Source organism: Oncorhynchus mykiss, chromosome 19 (assembly GCF_057628025.1).
Source record: "Oncorhynchus mykiss isolate SJ-2025 chromosome 19, ASM5762802v1, whole genome shotgun sequence".
Lineage (NCBI taxonomy): Eukaryota > Metazoa > Chordata > Actinopteri > Salmoniformes > Salmonidae > Oncorhynchus > Oncorhynchus mykiss.
In genome coordinates, this window is record NC_143040.1 from 47,715,616 (window position 1) to 47,730,314 (window position 14,699).

The 14,699-nt window shown below is 41.7% G+C and overlaps 1 protein-coding gene across 4 annotated transcripts in view; it reads right to left on the bottom strand.

The window, feature by feature from the left end:
- The window catches only part of LOC110497783 (phospholipid-transporting ATPase VD), a 29,596-nt gene extending 14,897 nt beyond the window's left edge, over positions 1-14,699 (bottom strand). For 3 of the 4 annotated variants that reach the window (XR_016488952.1, XM_090211147.1, XM_090211145.1), the window contains exons 1-6: positions 13,910-14,699; positions 7,808-8,196; positions 5,958-6,152; positions 2,153-2,354; positions 1,620-1,705; positions 1,408-1,514 (exon numbers count right to left, since the gene is read on the bottom strand). Coding sequence is in view for 3 of the 4 variants with exons in the window: in XM_090211147.1 (XP_090067273.1) it covers positions 1,408-1,514; positions 1,620-1,705; positions 2,153-2,354; positions 5,958-6,152; positions 7,808-8,088 (871 nt within the window). In the remaining variant the exon portion in view is untranslated. The remainder of the gene's footprint in view (positions 1-1,407; positions 1,515-1,619; positions 1,706-2,152; positions 2,355-5,957; positions 6,153-7,807; positions 8,197-13,909) is intronic. The other variant, XM_090211146.1, reaches the window with a different exon arrangement.

Below are 14,699 nucleotides of genomic sequence, written 5' to 3' on the forward strand. Positions count from 1 at the left end.
CTTCCCTGTCCCTGCTGAAGAAAAGCAGGCCCAAACCATGATGCTGCCACCACCATGTTTGACAGTGGGGATGGTGTGTTCAGCTGTGTTGCTTTTACACCAAACATAACGTTTTGCATTGTTGCCAAAAAGTTCCATTTTGGTTTCATCTGACCAGAGCACCTTCTTCCACATGTTTGGTGTGTCTCCCAGGTGGCTTGTGGCAAACTTTAAACAACACTTTTTATGGATATCTTTAAGAAATGGCTTTCTTCTTGCCACTCTTCCATAAAGGCCAGATTTGTGCAATATACGACTGATTGTTGTCATATGGACAGAGTCTCCCACCTCAGCTGTAGATCTCTGCAGTTCATCCAGAGTGACCTGGGCCTCTTGGCTGCATCTCTGATCAGTCTTCTCCTTGTATGAGCTGAAAGTTTAGAGGGACGGCCAGGTCTTGGTAGATTTGCAGTGGTCTGATACTCCTTCCATTTCAATATTATCGCTTGCACAGTGCTCCTTGGGATGTTTAAAGCTTGGGAAATCTTTTTGTATCCAAATCCGGCTTTAAACTTCTTCACAACAATATCTCGGACCTGCCTGGTGTGTTCCTTGTTCTTCATGATGCTCTCTGCGCTTTTAACGGACCTCTGAGACTATCACAGTGCAGGTGCATTTATACGGAGACTTGATTACACACAGGTGGATTGTATTTATCATCATTAGTCATTTAGGTCAACATTGGATCATTCAGAGATCCTCACTGAACTTCTGGAGAGAGTTTGCTGCACTGAAAGTAAAGGGGCTGAATAATTTTGCCCGCCCAATTTTTCAGTTTTTGATTTGTTAAAAAAAGTTTGAAATATCCAATAAATGTCGTTCCACTTCATGATTATGTCCCACTTGTTGTTGATTCTTCACAAAAAAATACAGATTTATATCTTTATGTTTGAAGCCTGAAATGTGGCAAAAGGTCGCAAAATTCAAGGGGGCGAATACTTTCGCAAGGCACTGTATGTAACTCCATCTGATCATTTCCTCAATCTCCCAGATATCTTTCCAAATATACCAGAATCATGTAATTGCACATGCATAGCAGTTACTTTTGGGTATGTCTATTTAGGCGACAATCTAAATTTTGCCATTACATCTAAGAGGTTAACAGCCATTATCCATAAAGGCAGCATTATATAGGCTTCATGACAGAAGGTTCAAGTACAGTGTTGAGTACACTAGAGGCAGATTATACTCTCACCAGCATAGCCTGTTACATCAGGGCTGCACCACAACTCCAGTGCTCAATGGCCACAGTCCTGCTGGTTGCCCAGGTATAACTTGTAATATGTAGACAACTGGGTTGGATAATGGGACACTCCAAACCCTAGCGTGGGGTAGACCTGGGGATAGAGGAGTGTTTCACCCTCTTACCTGCATAGACCACGATGCCTATGATGGTCTCTGTGTTGCGGATGGTGCAGCTTCTCAGGAGGAGGTTGTCGTTGTGTAAGCCCACACGAGCATTACTGGGGTGCTCCCTGTAAAAAACATGAAAGTCACCTTGCCTTTCAAAAGTTTATAAAGTTAAGTCTGTTTCCATACAGTATCTGTCGTCAATTAAACCAGACTAAAATGAGACTCACATGTAACCTCGAAACCGGCTGAGGTCGTTGTTGGGGTTCTCGCATTCAATGCGACTGTGGAAGTTCTCTGGAGTCAACTCGGAACCCTGAAACAGATGACACTCACACGCTGTAAATATTTCCAATTTCTACTAGGCATTCTGGTTAGAACTTTTATAGAGTACCTTGTGAAATTCTGCGGTTATTTTCCTGCTAGACCCAAGGACAATATTTTTGTCTCAAATGTTTTGTTTTCTTCTTCTTCATTACTCCATACCTTTACAGGAAGTGTACAGTTTTTTACACGTATATACAGTACAGTTGTGTAATGCAGGTAAATCATAGCTTCTTGCATCATGTTTTATCAAACTTTTTATTATTGTACCACTCCACCTTCAGCTGTACAATAAACGGCAGTGTTTAGTTTAGGCAGGTGCGAGGCACCCAGTCTCTTGCAAGCATGCTTTAACCTCAATTTTTTTTTAAAACTGAAGTGCAATCATGACAATGTTAACAGCATGTTCAAACCAATGAGAGCGACGTGAGCCACATACTTGTGGCAGGTCTCTGACCACCTGTCTCTGTTTGAGGTTGGTCTCCCCGTCCAGGTTGGCCGTCTCGATGTAGCAGACGCCGTGGAGGTCAGAGGAGTACAGCAGCAGCATGTCTGCAGGGATGATCTCGTTACAGGACAGACGGACAAAGTCCCCCACGCGGACGTCCTGCCAACGCTGGTCCACATAAGTCTGCTGTTTCCTATCGTAAAACATACCACATACCTGTTAACTGCTTGAGGGCACAGAGTGGGACCATGTGAGTACTATCAAATATGACGAAGGCCTGAAGACCCTCTGTGGTTGAAACGTTGCCAACAATACCACAGGAGCAGAATTACAACAAAATTAAAAAGATTTCATACATATGAACAGAATTCACACAAGCAAGGGAGCATGCCTTTAACCAACCATTAAAAGCACCTAAACATGGTTATGTATTTTACACATTTAAAAAAAACTCCAGAAGACAACAATAACCCTGCACTTTTTTTTTGTTGACATTTCAGTCGGTGACCTCTCTCAAGACAAGACCGTGAGGTAATCGTGTGTTGGAATAATCCTTTACAAATTAATTATGGGGCTCAGCACCACAAGAGAGACTTTAAAATGAACATTTATTTCAGACAACCATTTATTTATTTTTTTTACCTTTATTTAACTAGGCAAGTCAGTTAAGAACAAATTCTTATTTTCAATGACGGCCTAGTGGGTTAACTGCCTGTTCAGGGGCAGAACGACACCTTGTCAGCTCGGGGATTTGAACTTGCAACCTTCCGGTTACTAGTCCAACGCTCTAACCACTAGGCTACCCTGCCTGTCCAACGCTTTAACCATGAACTACATGTGCTGCATTTAACCTGCTCATTGTGTGTTATGGTCTGGGTCAAGATTCAATTGTGTATACAGTCAGTGTGTGTGCTCCTTTGAAGCAGGGAGTGTGGTGTTTGTTTGGGTACACAGTAACACGCACATGACGGAACCACACCAACTGTAATGCTACCTGTAGCTGGTAGGGTGGGTGTTAACAAACAAGTCTTCAAATCAATCACAGGGCGTGAGTGTAAGGCTTCTCAAACACACAATGTTCCACCAGGCCGGTGTGTGAATATAATTTAAGGTTAATCATTTATCTCATTGTCCACCACTACCACCTTTTCCTGGCAGGACCTGGGAGTTTTCTGGTTAGAGACAATTACTGTAATAATGTGGTCTGTTTACATTCACCCAACATGAAAGAGTATGTTGAATAAAGTATGTTGGTGTGGATAGGCTATAGAGATTTTCTGGCCTCACTATACCTGAGGCTGTGAGCTATTGCATGGTGGGACATGTAGACCTGGGAGGAAGAACCAACAGGCTACCTCTACCACTCACTCCTAGACTCTGGAAAAGGGGATAGGTTTCAACAAGTGAGAACTCAGCCATTGAACATTGATTTTCTCTTGTCAAGGCCTTAAGTGCAGAGAGCCATCAGAGGAATTGAGTGAGTGATGTGTGTGTCCATCTCTCACATGGCACAATAATTATGTTTTACAATCACAGATCATATGATTTACCTTTTGTAGAGAGGTAGAGATTACGTCAATTTGTCCTACTTTCAGTTCAGCATATACCTGCTCTAGGTTGCATGCTAGTCAGTTCGATGGTACCATATACAGCCCTTAGTAAGTATAAAAAAGAAGCTGCAGATCTATAGGTCTGTAGGTTTTGTTTACATGTTTACATGTTAAAGTAGTTGTCACAAACCAGTCAGTTTGTTAACCTGTTATCTCACATTTATCCATGCTTTGCAATATTCCCAGACCAGTATGCTTATATAGCTATCAGAATGTCATAACAGAGCAGTTTACCGAATAAAAGCACACGTACAGTATGGTGTTTGTTTTCCTAATAACCACAGTATAAACGGATCTTGTGCATTTCAAACTGTTTTCAGGCAGTTTAACCAGTTTGTGAGCAGTAGTAATTCCATTTGCTCCAATTCAGAGATAATGAACAGCACTTTGCTATACGCAGATCTACCATGAATGTACACCGAGTGTCAAAAAAACATTATGAACACCTGCTCTTTCCATGACATAGTTTACCTGGATTCACCTGGTCAATCTGTGATCCCTTGTTGATGCCACCTGTTAAATCCACTTTAGTCAGTGTAGATGAAGGGGAAGAGGCAGGTTAAAACATTTTTATGCCTTGAGACATGGATTGTGTATGTGTGTCATTCAGAGGGCAAGACAAAAGATTTAAGTGCCTTTGAACCGGGTATGGTAATAAGTGCCAGGCTCACCAGTTTCAGTGTGTCAAGAACTGCAAAGCTGCTGGGGTTTTCACACCAACAGTTTCCAGTGTGTATCAAGAATGGTCCACCATTCGAATTGAAGCTGTTCTGAGGGCAAAAGGGGGTGCAACTAATGTTTTGTACACTCAGTGTATTTACTTGCTGTAAATCTCACAGATGCGTCCGTTGGCGATCTTGTCTGATTTGTCTCTTCTATAGTCTTCCCAGAGATCCTTCACGGCTGTCACTGACAGCACCAGGAGAATGGGAATAATGCTGGATGAAAGGCATTGACCACTGGGATAAAGTTCAGAGCTGCCAGGAAGAGGAAACAGACATTTGCGAAGCGATGGAGTTGTTCAAACAGATTCTTGGGGACAAATGAGAGGAAGGAGTACTTGGTGGTGTTCACCTTGTTGCTGCTGTATGACTTGGGGACTTCCGTCAGCTCTTCATCCTCTGTGAGGGAGGACACCACCGTCCTTCTCTTCCTCCCCAGTTGGTCATTCGGATTGGAACTTTGTCCTTGGACTTGCCACACCAAGCTGTACATGATACCTAAGACCAGTGAAAAACTCCACTAGTTCAAATCCAGAGGGTTTACTTACTGGTAAACTTAAATCCAAGCCAACCTTTGTATCTCTCCAGTATTCCCAGCCACTCACGATCGACCGAGCTCTGCCTCTTGATACACACGCCTATTCTGTTTTACTGTCGTTGTCTATCCTGATCCAGGATGCAGAATCTCCAGGGTGAGGTTTAGATAAAGAAAATCTATCTACTTTGCAGGGGAGAGTTTAACACCTTGATCACTAACACTACACCTCGCTGCCTTAAGAGACCAAAAGAGCCACCCTTCCACAATCCATCACATCATAAACAACTCCAAGTTGAACTTTTATGACTTCCTAGATGGTCTGTGAAACTCTGGACAGCACAAAGGAATGGATAAATGAGTAACCCCATAGATTATCTGTGCTGTATGTATGGTGCTCCCTAATCCCACATACAGTAACACAGACAACTGAATCTACAATAATCAACATCAGATCCAGGACCACCGGTCCTCAGCTTTAGGCTCTGTGAGAAAGGTGTTCATGTTTGCTATGCTAATGGTTATACAGAACTGTAGGCTGTATCATGTAAATTGCTACTTCACCTTTGATCCTACTGTTACAGAAAGTCCCAGTATGCAATTCATGGTGCTTTGGTGCTGATTAACACAGCACACTGTAGGATATGAAGTTTGTGTTCAAGACGTTTTGAGACCTTCAATTTGAATGCTAGCATCATAAAATCAATAAAGCTGTCGTAATGCTGTAATTTCTCTGGTAACTAAGAACATTTTCATTAACACAGTAATAATTACTGTTATGTAACACAATTAATTTTTCTGTATGTGTATTGTGTAATAACTAAAGGCTCAACTCCATAACTATATATGTAGTAGTATGTAACAACACAGTGAATGTTCCCCTTAAAAAAGATAAACACAGGCCACTATTGTCCAGCCGGCCCACTGACCCGCTGTATACTGTGGCGATGTTGTTGTTGACCTTCTGGTCAAAACGGTAGCGGCGGTAGTCCTCCAGGGCATCCTTGATGGCGATGACGATGAGCACCACTACCAGGGGAATCATGGTGATCTCCTTCTGAAAGGCCTCCACCACCGGGACCCAGTTCAGCATCACCAGGAACAGGAAATATAGGTTGGCCACCCTGATGAGAAGAGACGAGGGTTTTGATAAATTCCACATCGACCCTTTAAGGTAGGGTTTCCCAAAGTAAGGGTTGTGACCACTGTGCTATAATAACAACTGGAGACTGTTTTTAAGATGTCCAACCGTTGTTTTTAAGGTAATCTGCTCATGTTCGCATTAGCCAATTCATGGACCGTCATTATCCAGGTTGCGTCAGGTTTATATGGAACAACATCACATGTGAACTCTGCGCACACAGGGAGCAGAGCGAGCAGTGACGATGTAATCACGTCACCCAAAAACATGGCAGATATTGGATGAATATAAAATGTAAAAATCTTCGGCTGTGAGTGATGGAGAGAAAAAAAACGTCCTCAGCAGCAATTATTTGAATATTTCAATGGATGTTTTGTGCACAAAGGTGATGACTAAAGTATTTTATTCAGAATTTTCTAATCCAACTTCTCTATGTGGCAGTCGATGGAAATTGTCTTTCTGGGCAAGGCGTCATTAAAACTGCAATACCGAAGCAAAACTGAAGGAGCAGTCGAAACAGTGCTTCTAGACCGGTACACTGGCCCCTTGGTTGGGACCCCATGTTGGGTCACCTGATATAAAAATTGGGTCATGAGGAAAAATGTGCACTTTGTTCATAGAACCAGGGTTACGCCAGTAACCTCTGGTAGCCGCTAGATGCGTTTATAATAAAAAGAGAGGTTTCTGTTTTCTTCCTACGAATGTGGCTCTGTCTTTTGAATGGTTTAAGCTACAAAATATAATGACCCCATCACTGAAAGATAAGACTCCGGAAAACGTAAATATTGTTTTTCTCTGCTATGCCACAAGCCGTTAGAACGGAGTGGACAAGACCAGGCACTAAATCAGACTGGGGGAAAAACAACATAAATGATTTATCAATGACTTTTCTACACAGAAGATCATACAACATTACTGCCTGATGACCTTCTGAATTTCCCAATACATTTCAGTCACTTCAAACCATTCTGTCTTCTGATTGAAATACTGTCAAAAATACTGTCAGACTAATTTGCAAAATACATGGCCCAAATAAAACAAATAAACATCTCACTGGGCTAGGATGTCATTTCAACGTCTAATTTTGATTTACATTTGGTTGAGATGTCAAATAATGTGAATTCAATGTGAAATCAAGAAAACATTTCACCATGTCATTGGATTTGGGTTAAAAGTTGGGTGAAACAAATACTAAATTGCCTTACGTTGATGACTTTTTGCTAATCCAATCAATATTCCACATTGATTCAATGTCATAAGATTTATATTTTTTGTTGAAGTTATGAGGAAACAATGTTAATGCAACCAGTTTTTGCCCAGTGGGATTTTTTTTACATAGTGGGGTCGCGAAAATGTTTTGATATCAGAATGGGTTCGCAGACCAAAAAAGTTTGTGAACCCCTGCCCTAAGGTTACCTGTACCCTTATGGGTGCACTGCATTCACCATTTGGAATCTGCTCATTTTGAGTTCATTCACAAAGTACATGATTACCAGATTCTAATCAAGTGCCTCTAAGGCACTCCTGCTTGATGCGAGTCAATTCCCGACATCGACAAACACGATTGACCGATTATAATCAACTATGATCTACCCCATCCCCTGTGTAAGTCAGCATGTGGTTAGGGATCCCTCTCACCTGTGGAACTGCTGGAACAGGTTCATGGGAATGAAGCTCAGAAGGCTGTACTTGGTGGTGCGGATGCCGTTGCCCTGGCATCCCTTGGAGACGCTGTCGTACTCATGCTGGTAGGGTCCGTGGCGGGCGATGACCGTCCTCCGTTTGCCAGTGAGCTGTGCGCTGTGGAGCTTTGGGGAACTCTTGGTGGGCACGGCGTCAGGGGCCGAGTACCTACCTCGACCTGACTCTGCGGCCACCAGCTGCTGCCAGCGGTGTCTCACCCAGTGGATCTGCTCCATAGGCCCAGTGGCCTGGGCACCCTACACCCAGGACCCTGCACCCTCCCTGGGCCTGGGTGGTCAGACCTGGTCCTCTGGTTCCTGAGGGCCGCTCACAGTGCAGTTCTACTAAAAGAGAAAAATACAAAACAATCAGAAAAGTTTCAAAAGTAGTGACTTTGTGGGGAAAGAATTAGGACAGATAATAGGCCAGCTTCTTAGCTATGTACAGGAATCTAGAATTACACCTGAAAACCCATCTAAACAGCAGTAAGGTGAAGAAAAAAAAAGAATTTCAAAAATATACATAAGGAAAGATAAGATCAATTATGAAGGGGCACCCTACACCCAGGACCCTGCACCCTCCCTGGGCCTTGGTGGTCAGACCTGTAGAGATGTTTTTAGCTAATATTTCCAATACTTTGCACTAATCGCTAATTATTACACTGTACTGTTAACAATGTTGTTGGGAAGATTAGGTTAGCTGCACTTATTAGTGGAAGCCACTTAGTAGATGTGGAAACCCCTAAGCAATTATTAGGGCCCCTTTCAAACAAGTGTGCAATCATCACTGATGTACTGTATAGGTTAATATAGACTGTTTGTGTTTCACCAACGGACCTATTTAAGATAACATTTTGTTAACTTTTTTAAAGTTTTTCTCTTGAAGTCTGGTCTGCTCCAAGAATGCCAGTGTGTCAATAATTTGAAAGACTGTCACGCCCTGACCTTAGAGATCCTTTTTATGTCTCTATTTTGTTTGGTCAGGGCGTGAGTTGGGGTGGGTATTCTATGTTGTGTAGTTCTATGTTTTGGCCGGGTAGGGTTCTCAATCAGGGACAGCTGTCTATTATTGTCTCTGATTGAGAACCATACTTAGCCTGCCCTTTTTCCCACTCGTGTTTGTGGGAAGTTTACTTTGTTTAGGGCACATATAGCCTTTAGTTTTACGGTTTGTTTTTGTAGTGTTTATAGTTTTGTTTGGTGTCATTTTCCAAATAAAGAGAAAATGTACGCTGACCACGCTGCACCTTCGTACTCTTCTTTTAACGGCCATGACAAAGACTTCCTTTGTCTTAATCATGTTCCGGGTCTTCTGAATAGGTGAAACTCTATTGATGCTCTATTTTAAGGCACGCTAGCTAACACCAGCCTAGATATTCTAAACCAAAGGCTTTAATATCAGTGAGAACTAGGGAATAGGATGTAAAGAGACTTCTAAAATGCGATACCCATAACCCAATGTGACAAGCTGTCCCTTCCCCCACCATTGCAAATGTTTGATTTTATCAGGCTCGGTGAGTCATAAGCATATTCAAGAAAACCTGGTGGATTAGGCTGAACTCTTGAAGTGTATGATTACTTATTCTCAGGAATGTGGATTTGCAAAAACACACAAGACCTAGATCCCTGAAGTTCTATCAGTCGCTAATAATATAACTTAAGAGCACATGATAAAAACTGGTTTTCTGTGAGTTTAGGCTTACTTGTTCATAATATAACAGTGAGACCTGGCCTTAGCTTACAACTGGGAAAGTTGTTGAAATGCAAAGGCTGTCAATTCTGTCAAACTAAAGAAGTAAAACTGAAACAAAAAAGTAAAAAGGAACTGAGAGGAATGGATACACAATCCATATAGCCTAGTACTTCCCAGGCATAGACTACTAAAGCCTTGACTTATTCCACATTTTGTTGTGTTACAGCCTGAATTCAATAGATTTTTTTTCTCACCCACACAATACCCCATAATGACAAAGTGAAAACATGTTTGTTTTTTATTTGAGCAAATGTACAGAAATGTCTCATTTACACAAGTTTTCACACCCGAGTCAATACTTTGTAGAACCACTTTTGGCAGCGATTACAGCTGTTGGTCTTTCTGGGTAAGTCTGTAAGATCTTTCCACACCTGGATTATGCAACATTTGCTCAATGTTCTTTTCAAATTTTTTCAAGCTCTGTCAAATTGGTTGTTGATCATTGCTAGACAACCATTTTCAGGTCTTGCCATAGATTTTCAAGTAGATTCAAGTCAAAACTGTAACTTGGCCACTCAGGAACATTCACTGTCTTTTTGATAAGCAACTTGGCCTTGTGTTTTAGGTTATTGTCCTGCTGAAAGATTAATTAATCTCCCATTGTCTGCTAGAAAGCAGACTGAACCAGGTTTTCCTCTAGGATTTTGCCTGTGCTTGGCTCTATTGCGTTTATTTTTTATCCTGAAAAACTCCCCTGTCCTTGCTGATTACAAGGATACCCATAACCTGGAGCCGCTTCTTTGCTTGAAAATATAGAGAGTGGTACTCAGTAATGTGTTGTAGTGGTTAGTGTTGGGTCAGTAACCAAAAGGTTGCTGGATTGAATCCCCAAGCTGACAAGGTAAAAATCTGTTGTTCTGCCCCTGAGCAAGGCAGTTAACCCACTGTTCCCCGGGCGCCGAAGACGTGGATGTCGATTATGGCAGCCCCTGCACCGCTCTGTTTCAGAGTGTTGAGTGGTTGAGTTAAATATGGAAGACACATTTCAGTTGAATGCATTCAGTTGTACAACTGACTAGGTATCCCCCTTCCCTTATTGGATTTGTCCCAAAAATAACACTTTGTATTCAGGACAAAAAGTAAATTGCCTTGCCACATTTTTTGCAGTATTACTTTAGTGCCTTGTTGCAAACAGGATGCATGTTTGTTTTTTAAAATATTTTTTATTATTCTGTAAAAGTTTCTGTCTTTTCACTCTGTCATTTAAGTTAGTATGTGGAGTAACTACAATGTAATTGATCCATCCTCAGTTTTCCTATCACAGCCATTAAACTCTGTAACAGTTAACAATTGGCCTCATGGGGAAATCCCTGAGTGGTTTACTTCCTCTCCGGCAACGGAGTTAGGAAGGACGCCTGTATCTTTGTAGTAACTGTGTGTATTGATACACCATCCAAAGTGTAATTAATAACTTCATCATGCTCAAAGGGATATTCACTGTCTGCTTTTTTATTTTACCTATCTACCAATAGGTGTCCTTCTTTGCAAGGAATTGGAAAACCTCCCTGGTCTTTGTGGTTGAATCTGTGTTTGAAATTCACTGCTTGACTGAGGGACCTTACAGATAATTGTATGTGTGGAGTACAGAGTTTAGATAGTCATTCAAAAATCCTGTTAAACACTATTATGGCGCATCGAGTGAGTCAATGCAACTTGTTAAGCAATAATTTACTCCTGAACTTGTTATAGCTTGCCATAACAAAGGGGTTGAAAACGTATTGACTCAAGACATTTAAGTTTTGAATTTTTGATTAAGTTGTTTAATTTTTTTTTTTAACATAATTCCACTTTGACATTATGCGGTATTGTGTGTAGGCCATTGAAAATATATGTGTATCAACATAACAAGATTCATCAACTGAGACATAAACTGAACAAGTTCCACAGACATGTGACTAACAGAAATGGAATAATGTGTCCCTGAACAAAGGGGGGGGGGGGTCAAAATCAAAAGTAACCGTCAGTATCTGGTGTGGCCACAAGCTGCATTAAGTACTGCAATGCATCTCCTCCTCATGGACTGCACCAGATTTGCCAGTTCTTGCTGTGAGATGTTACACAAGGCACCCAAACATTTCTGGGGGGAATGGCCCTAGCCCTCTCCCTCCGATCCAACAGGTCCCAGACGTGCTCAATGGAATTGAGATCCGGGCTCTTCGCTGGCCATGGCAGAACACTGACATTCCTGTCTTGTAGGAAATCACACACAGAACGAGCAGTATGGCTGTTGGCATTGTCATGCTGGAGGGTCATGTCAGGATGAGCCTGCAGGAAGGGTACCACATGAGGGAGGAGGATGTCTTCCCTGTAATGCACAGCGTTTAGATTGCCTGCAATGACAACAAGCTCAGTCTGATGTGACACACCGCCCCAGACCATGACGTACCCTCCACCTCCAAATCAATCCCGCTCCAAAGTACAGGCTTCGGTGTAACGCTCATACCTTCGACGATAAATGTGAATTCGACCATCACCTCTGGTGAGACAAAACCACGATTCGTCAGTGAGGAGCACTTTTTGACAGTCCTGTCTGGTCCAGCGACGGTGGGTTTGTGCCCATAGGCGACGTTGTTGCCGATGATGTCTGGTGAGGACCTGCCTTACAACTGGCCTACACGCCCTCAGTCCAGCCTCTCTCAGCCTATTGCGGACAGTCTGAGCACTGATATAGGGATTGTGCATTCCTGGTGTAACTTGGGCAGTTGTTGTTGCCATCCCGTACCTGTCCCACAGGTGTGATATTTGGATGTACCGATCCTGTGCAGGTGTTGTTACACGTGGTCTGCCACTGCGAGGACGATCAGCTGTCAGTCCTGTCTCCCTGTAGCGTTGTCTTAGGCGTCTCACATCTGCAGTCCTCATGCCTCCTTGCAGCCTAAGGCATGCTCACGCAGATGAGCAGTGACCCTGGGTATCTTTCTTTTTGTGTTTTTCAGAGTCAGTAGAAAGGCTTCTTTAGTGTCCTTAGTTCATAACTATGACCTTAATTGCCTACCCTCTGTAACGACCATTCCACAGGTTCATTGAACAAGCAAGGGAAACAGTGTTTAAACCCTTTAGATCTGTTAAGTTATTTGGATTTTTACGAATTATCTTTGAAAGACAGGGTCCTGAAAAATTGACATTTATTTTCTTTGCTGAGTTTAGTTATCCACTAGCAGCCTTGAAACACATCACTTATTAACAGTTCAGCACATCAGCATATCGCCTACTGTTACACAAAACCAATTCAGTTCAGGTTTGGTCTTTTCCATTTTGTAGCTTTATTGCAGCAAACTAGATTTTAATTAAACGTAGGTTAACTAATCTGGTAACGTTATCTTTCGTTACCATGCGCTCGCTAGCTTGTAGTCTTAAAAAACGGAAATTAGTTGCTTCTGGTTTGTTCAGCCAAAAACAATACAGCATGAAGATAGGCAAAAACTGCTTCTCCAATAGAAATCCCGATCACACTTGTTGGCGATGTCATGTCGATGTTGGCTAGCTAAACTCATGCGCAGAAACACGTCATCGGGTCTAATGGTCGTCTCGCGCCGAACTGCGCATGTGCACGTTGTAAAATCAAAGGCACTCTGATATAAATTTGTTTTTGACAAAAATTAAAACGTGTCAGTTTGTCACTTCCACAAGGTTGGGGTAATAACTTGTTCAACTACTCAAAACATTGGTTCGAATCTAGTTTGTGCCTTTAGATTTCGAGAAAATTAACAACTAAGGAATATTTTTTAACTTCTCTCACTGACTTCTCAAACCCCGGCCTCGTATGTTTTGGGTATCTCGCAAGCGTTTCCGGAAGTTTCGCGATGTTGCGCCTCTGAGTTTGGAAACTCTGTGGTTCAGCCATTCCTCGTGTGAAATTAATTGGGAAATTTGGAATAAACGCCGAAAATAAGGTCTGAGGTTAACACACGTTTAGGATATATTATATGTTTTGTTCTAGATAAGGTCAGTTAACTTGAATAATTATGACGTCTTTGTGCATGTTTTGATTATATACATTCTTCAAAGTTGTGAAGCCCACACGAAAAAAATACAGTTTACAATAATATACTACAATACTTTATGTAGTCATTCTGTAGCATAATTTACTACACACTGTAGTATCTCTCGATCACGTGTATCACGTATAGAATGTTGTAATATAAGTATACTGTAGGGTTTGACCAAAGAGCCATGGCGGAGTTAAGCCATACAAAAAGACGCTAGCATTACTATTGCTCTTTATATCAATTACTCTATTGTGCCCCGCTTTACACCCAGAGTGGCAAAGAAAACAACAGACGCGAAAATATTTCAGGAACTTACCCAGTAGTATGCATTGTTCCCTGTGCAACAGTAAACATTTGTGGTTCTTAAAAACAAAACAAAAATCCGTAGTGATCACATTACCGATCTTAAGAATGTAATGTAGGTCATATTCATACTTGCGCAGATCTTGTTAAAAAAATAAATATCTTGCGCAGCAGCACTAACCAGGATGTGGGTGAATTATCTTGGGTTTCCACTTGTTACCGCAGCCACAAAGTCACACTTGTCTATATCGTAAAAGTGTATAAAAACAAAAATACTATTTGAAAGCGTCACACAGCAGTTGAAACAATGACAAAGAGACCTGCTCACCCCGTTTAGATATATAAAAAAGGGGGATGGATGTAACCACTCTCAAATTCAAAGACAGAGCTATTTATGCAATGACTGACCACTGATTCTTCATGGTCTCAAATTGTAGTTTTAACCATGTTTTTAGGCCAGGTATTCCCAAACTGGGGTACACGCGCAATGCAGTCGGGGGTACGCCAAATAAAATGTGATTCACATTTAAAAAAAATAAACAATTCTTCACATTTTCAAATAGTCCATTTATATTTTCCAACAGGGCTATACATTTGGGTGAGGTTTTTTTCTCGCCTGAGTAGCCTCGTTTCACTACCAAAAATAAAATTAAACCATCTAGTGTTCAGCGAAATAACAACACAATGTCAAATACAGGTAGCTTAGTCAAATAATTAACATCCAATCAAATTAACTCTCTCGCGGGAATTCCACTATGTAGCCAAACGTAGCTGCTGCTCATTCGTCTGACAGTTGTGAATCT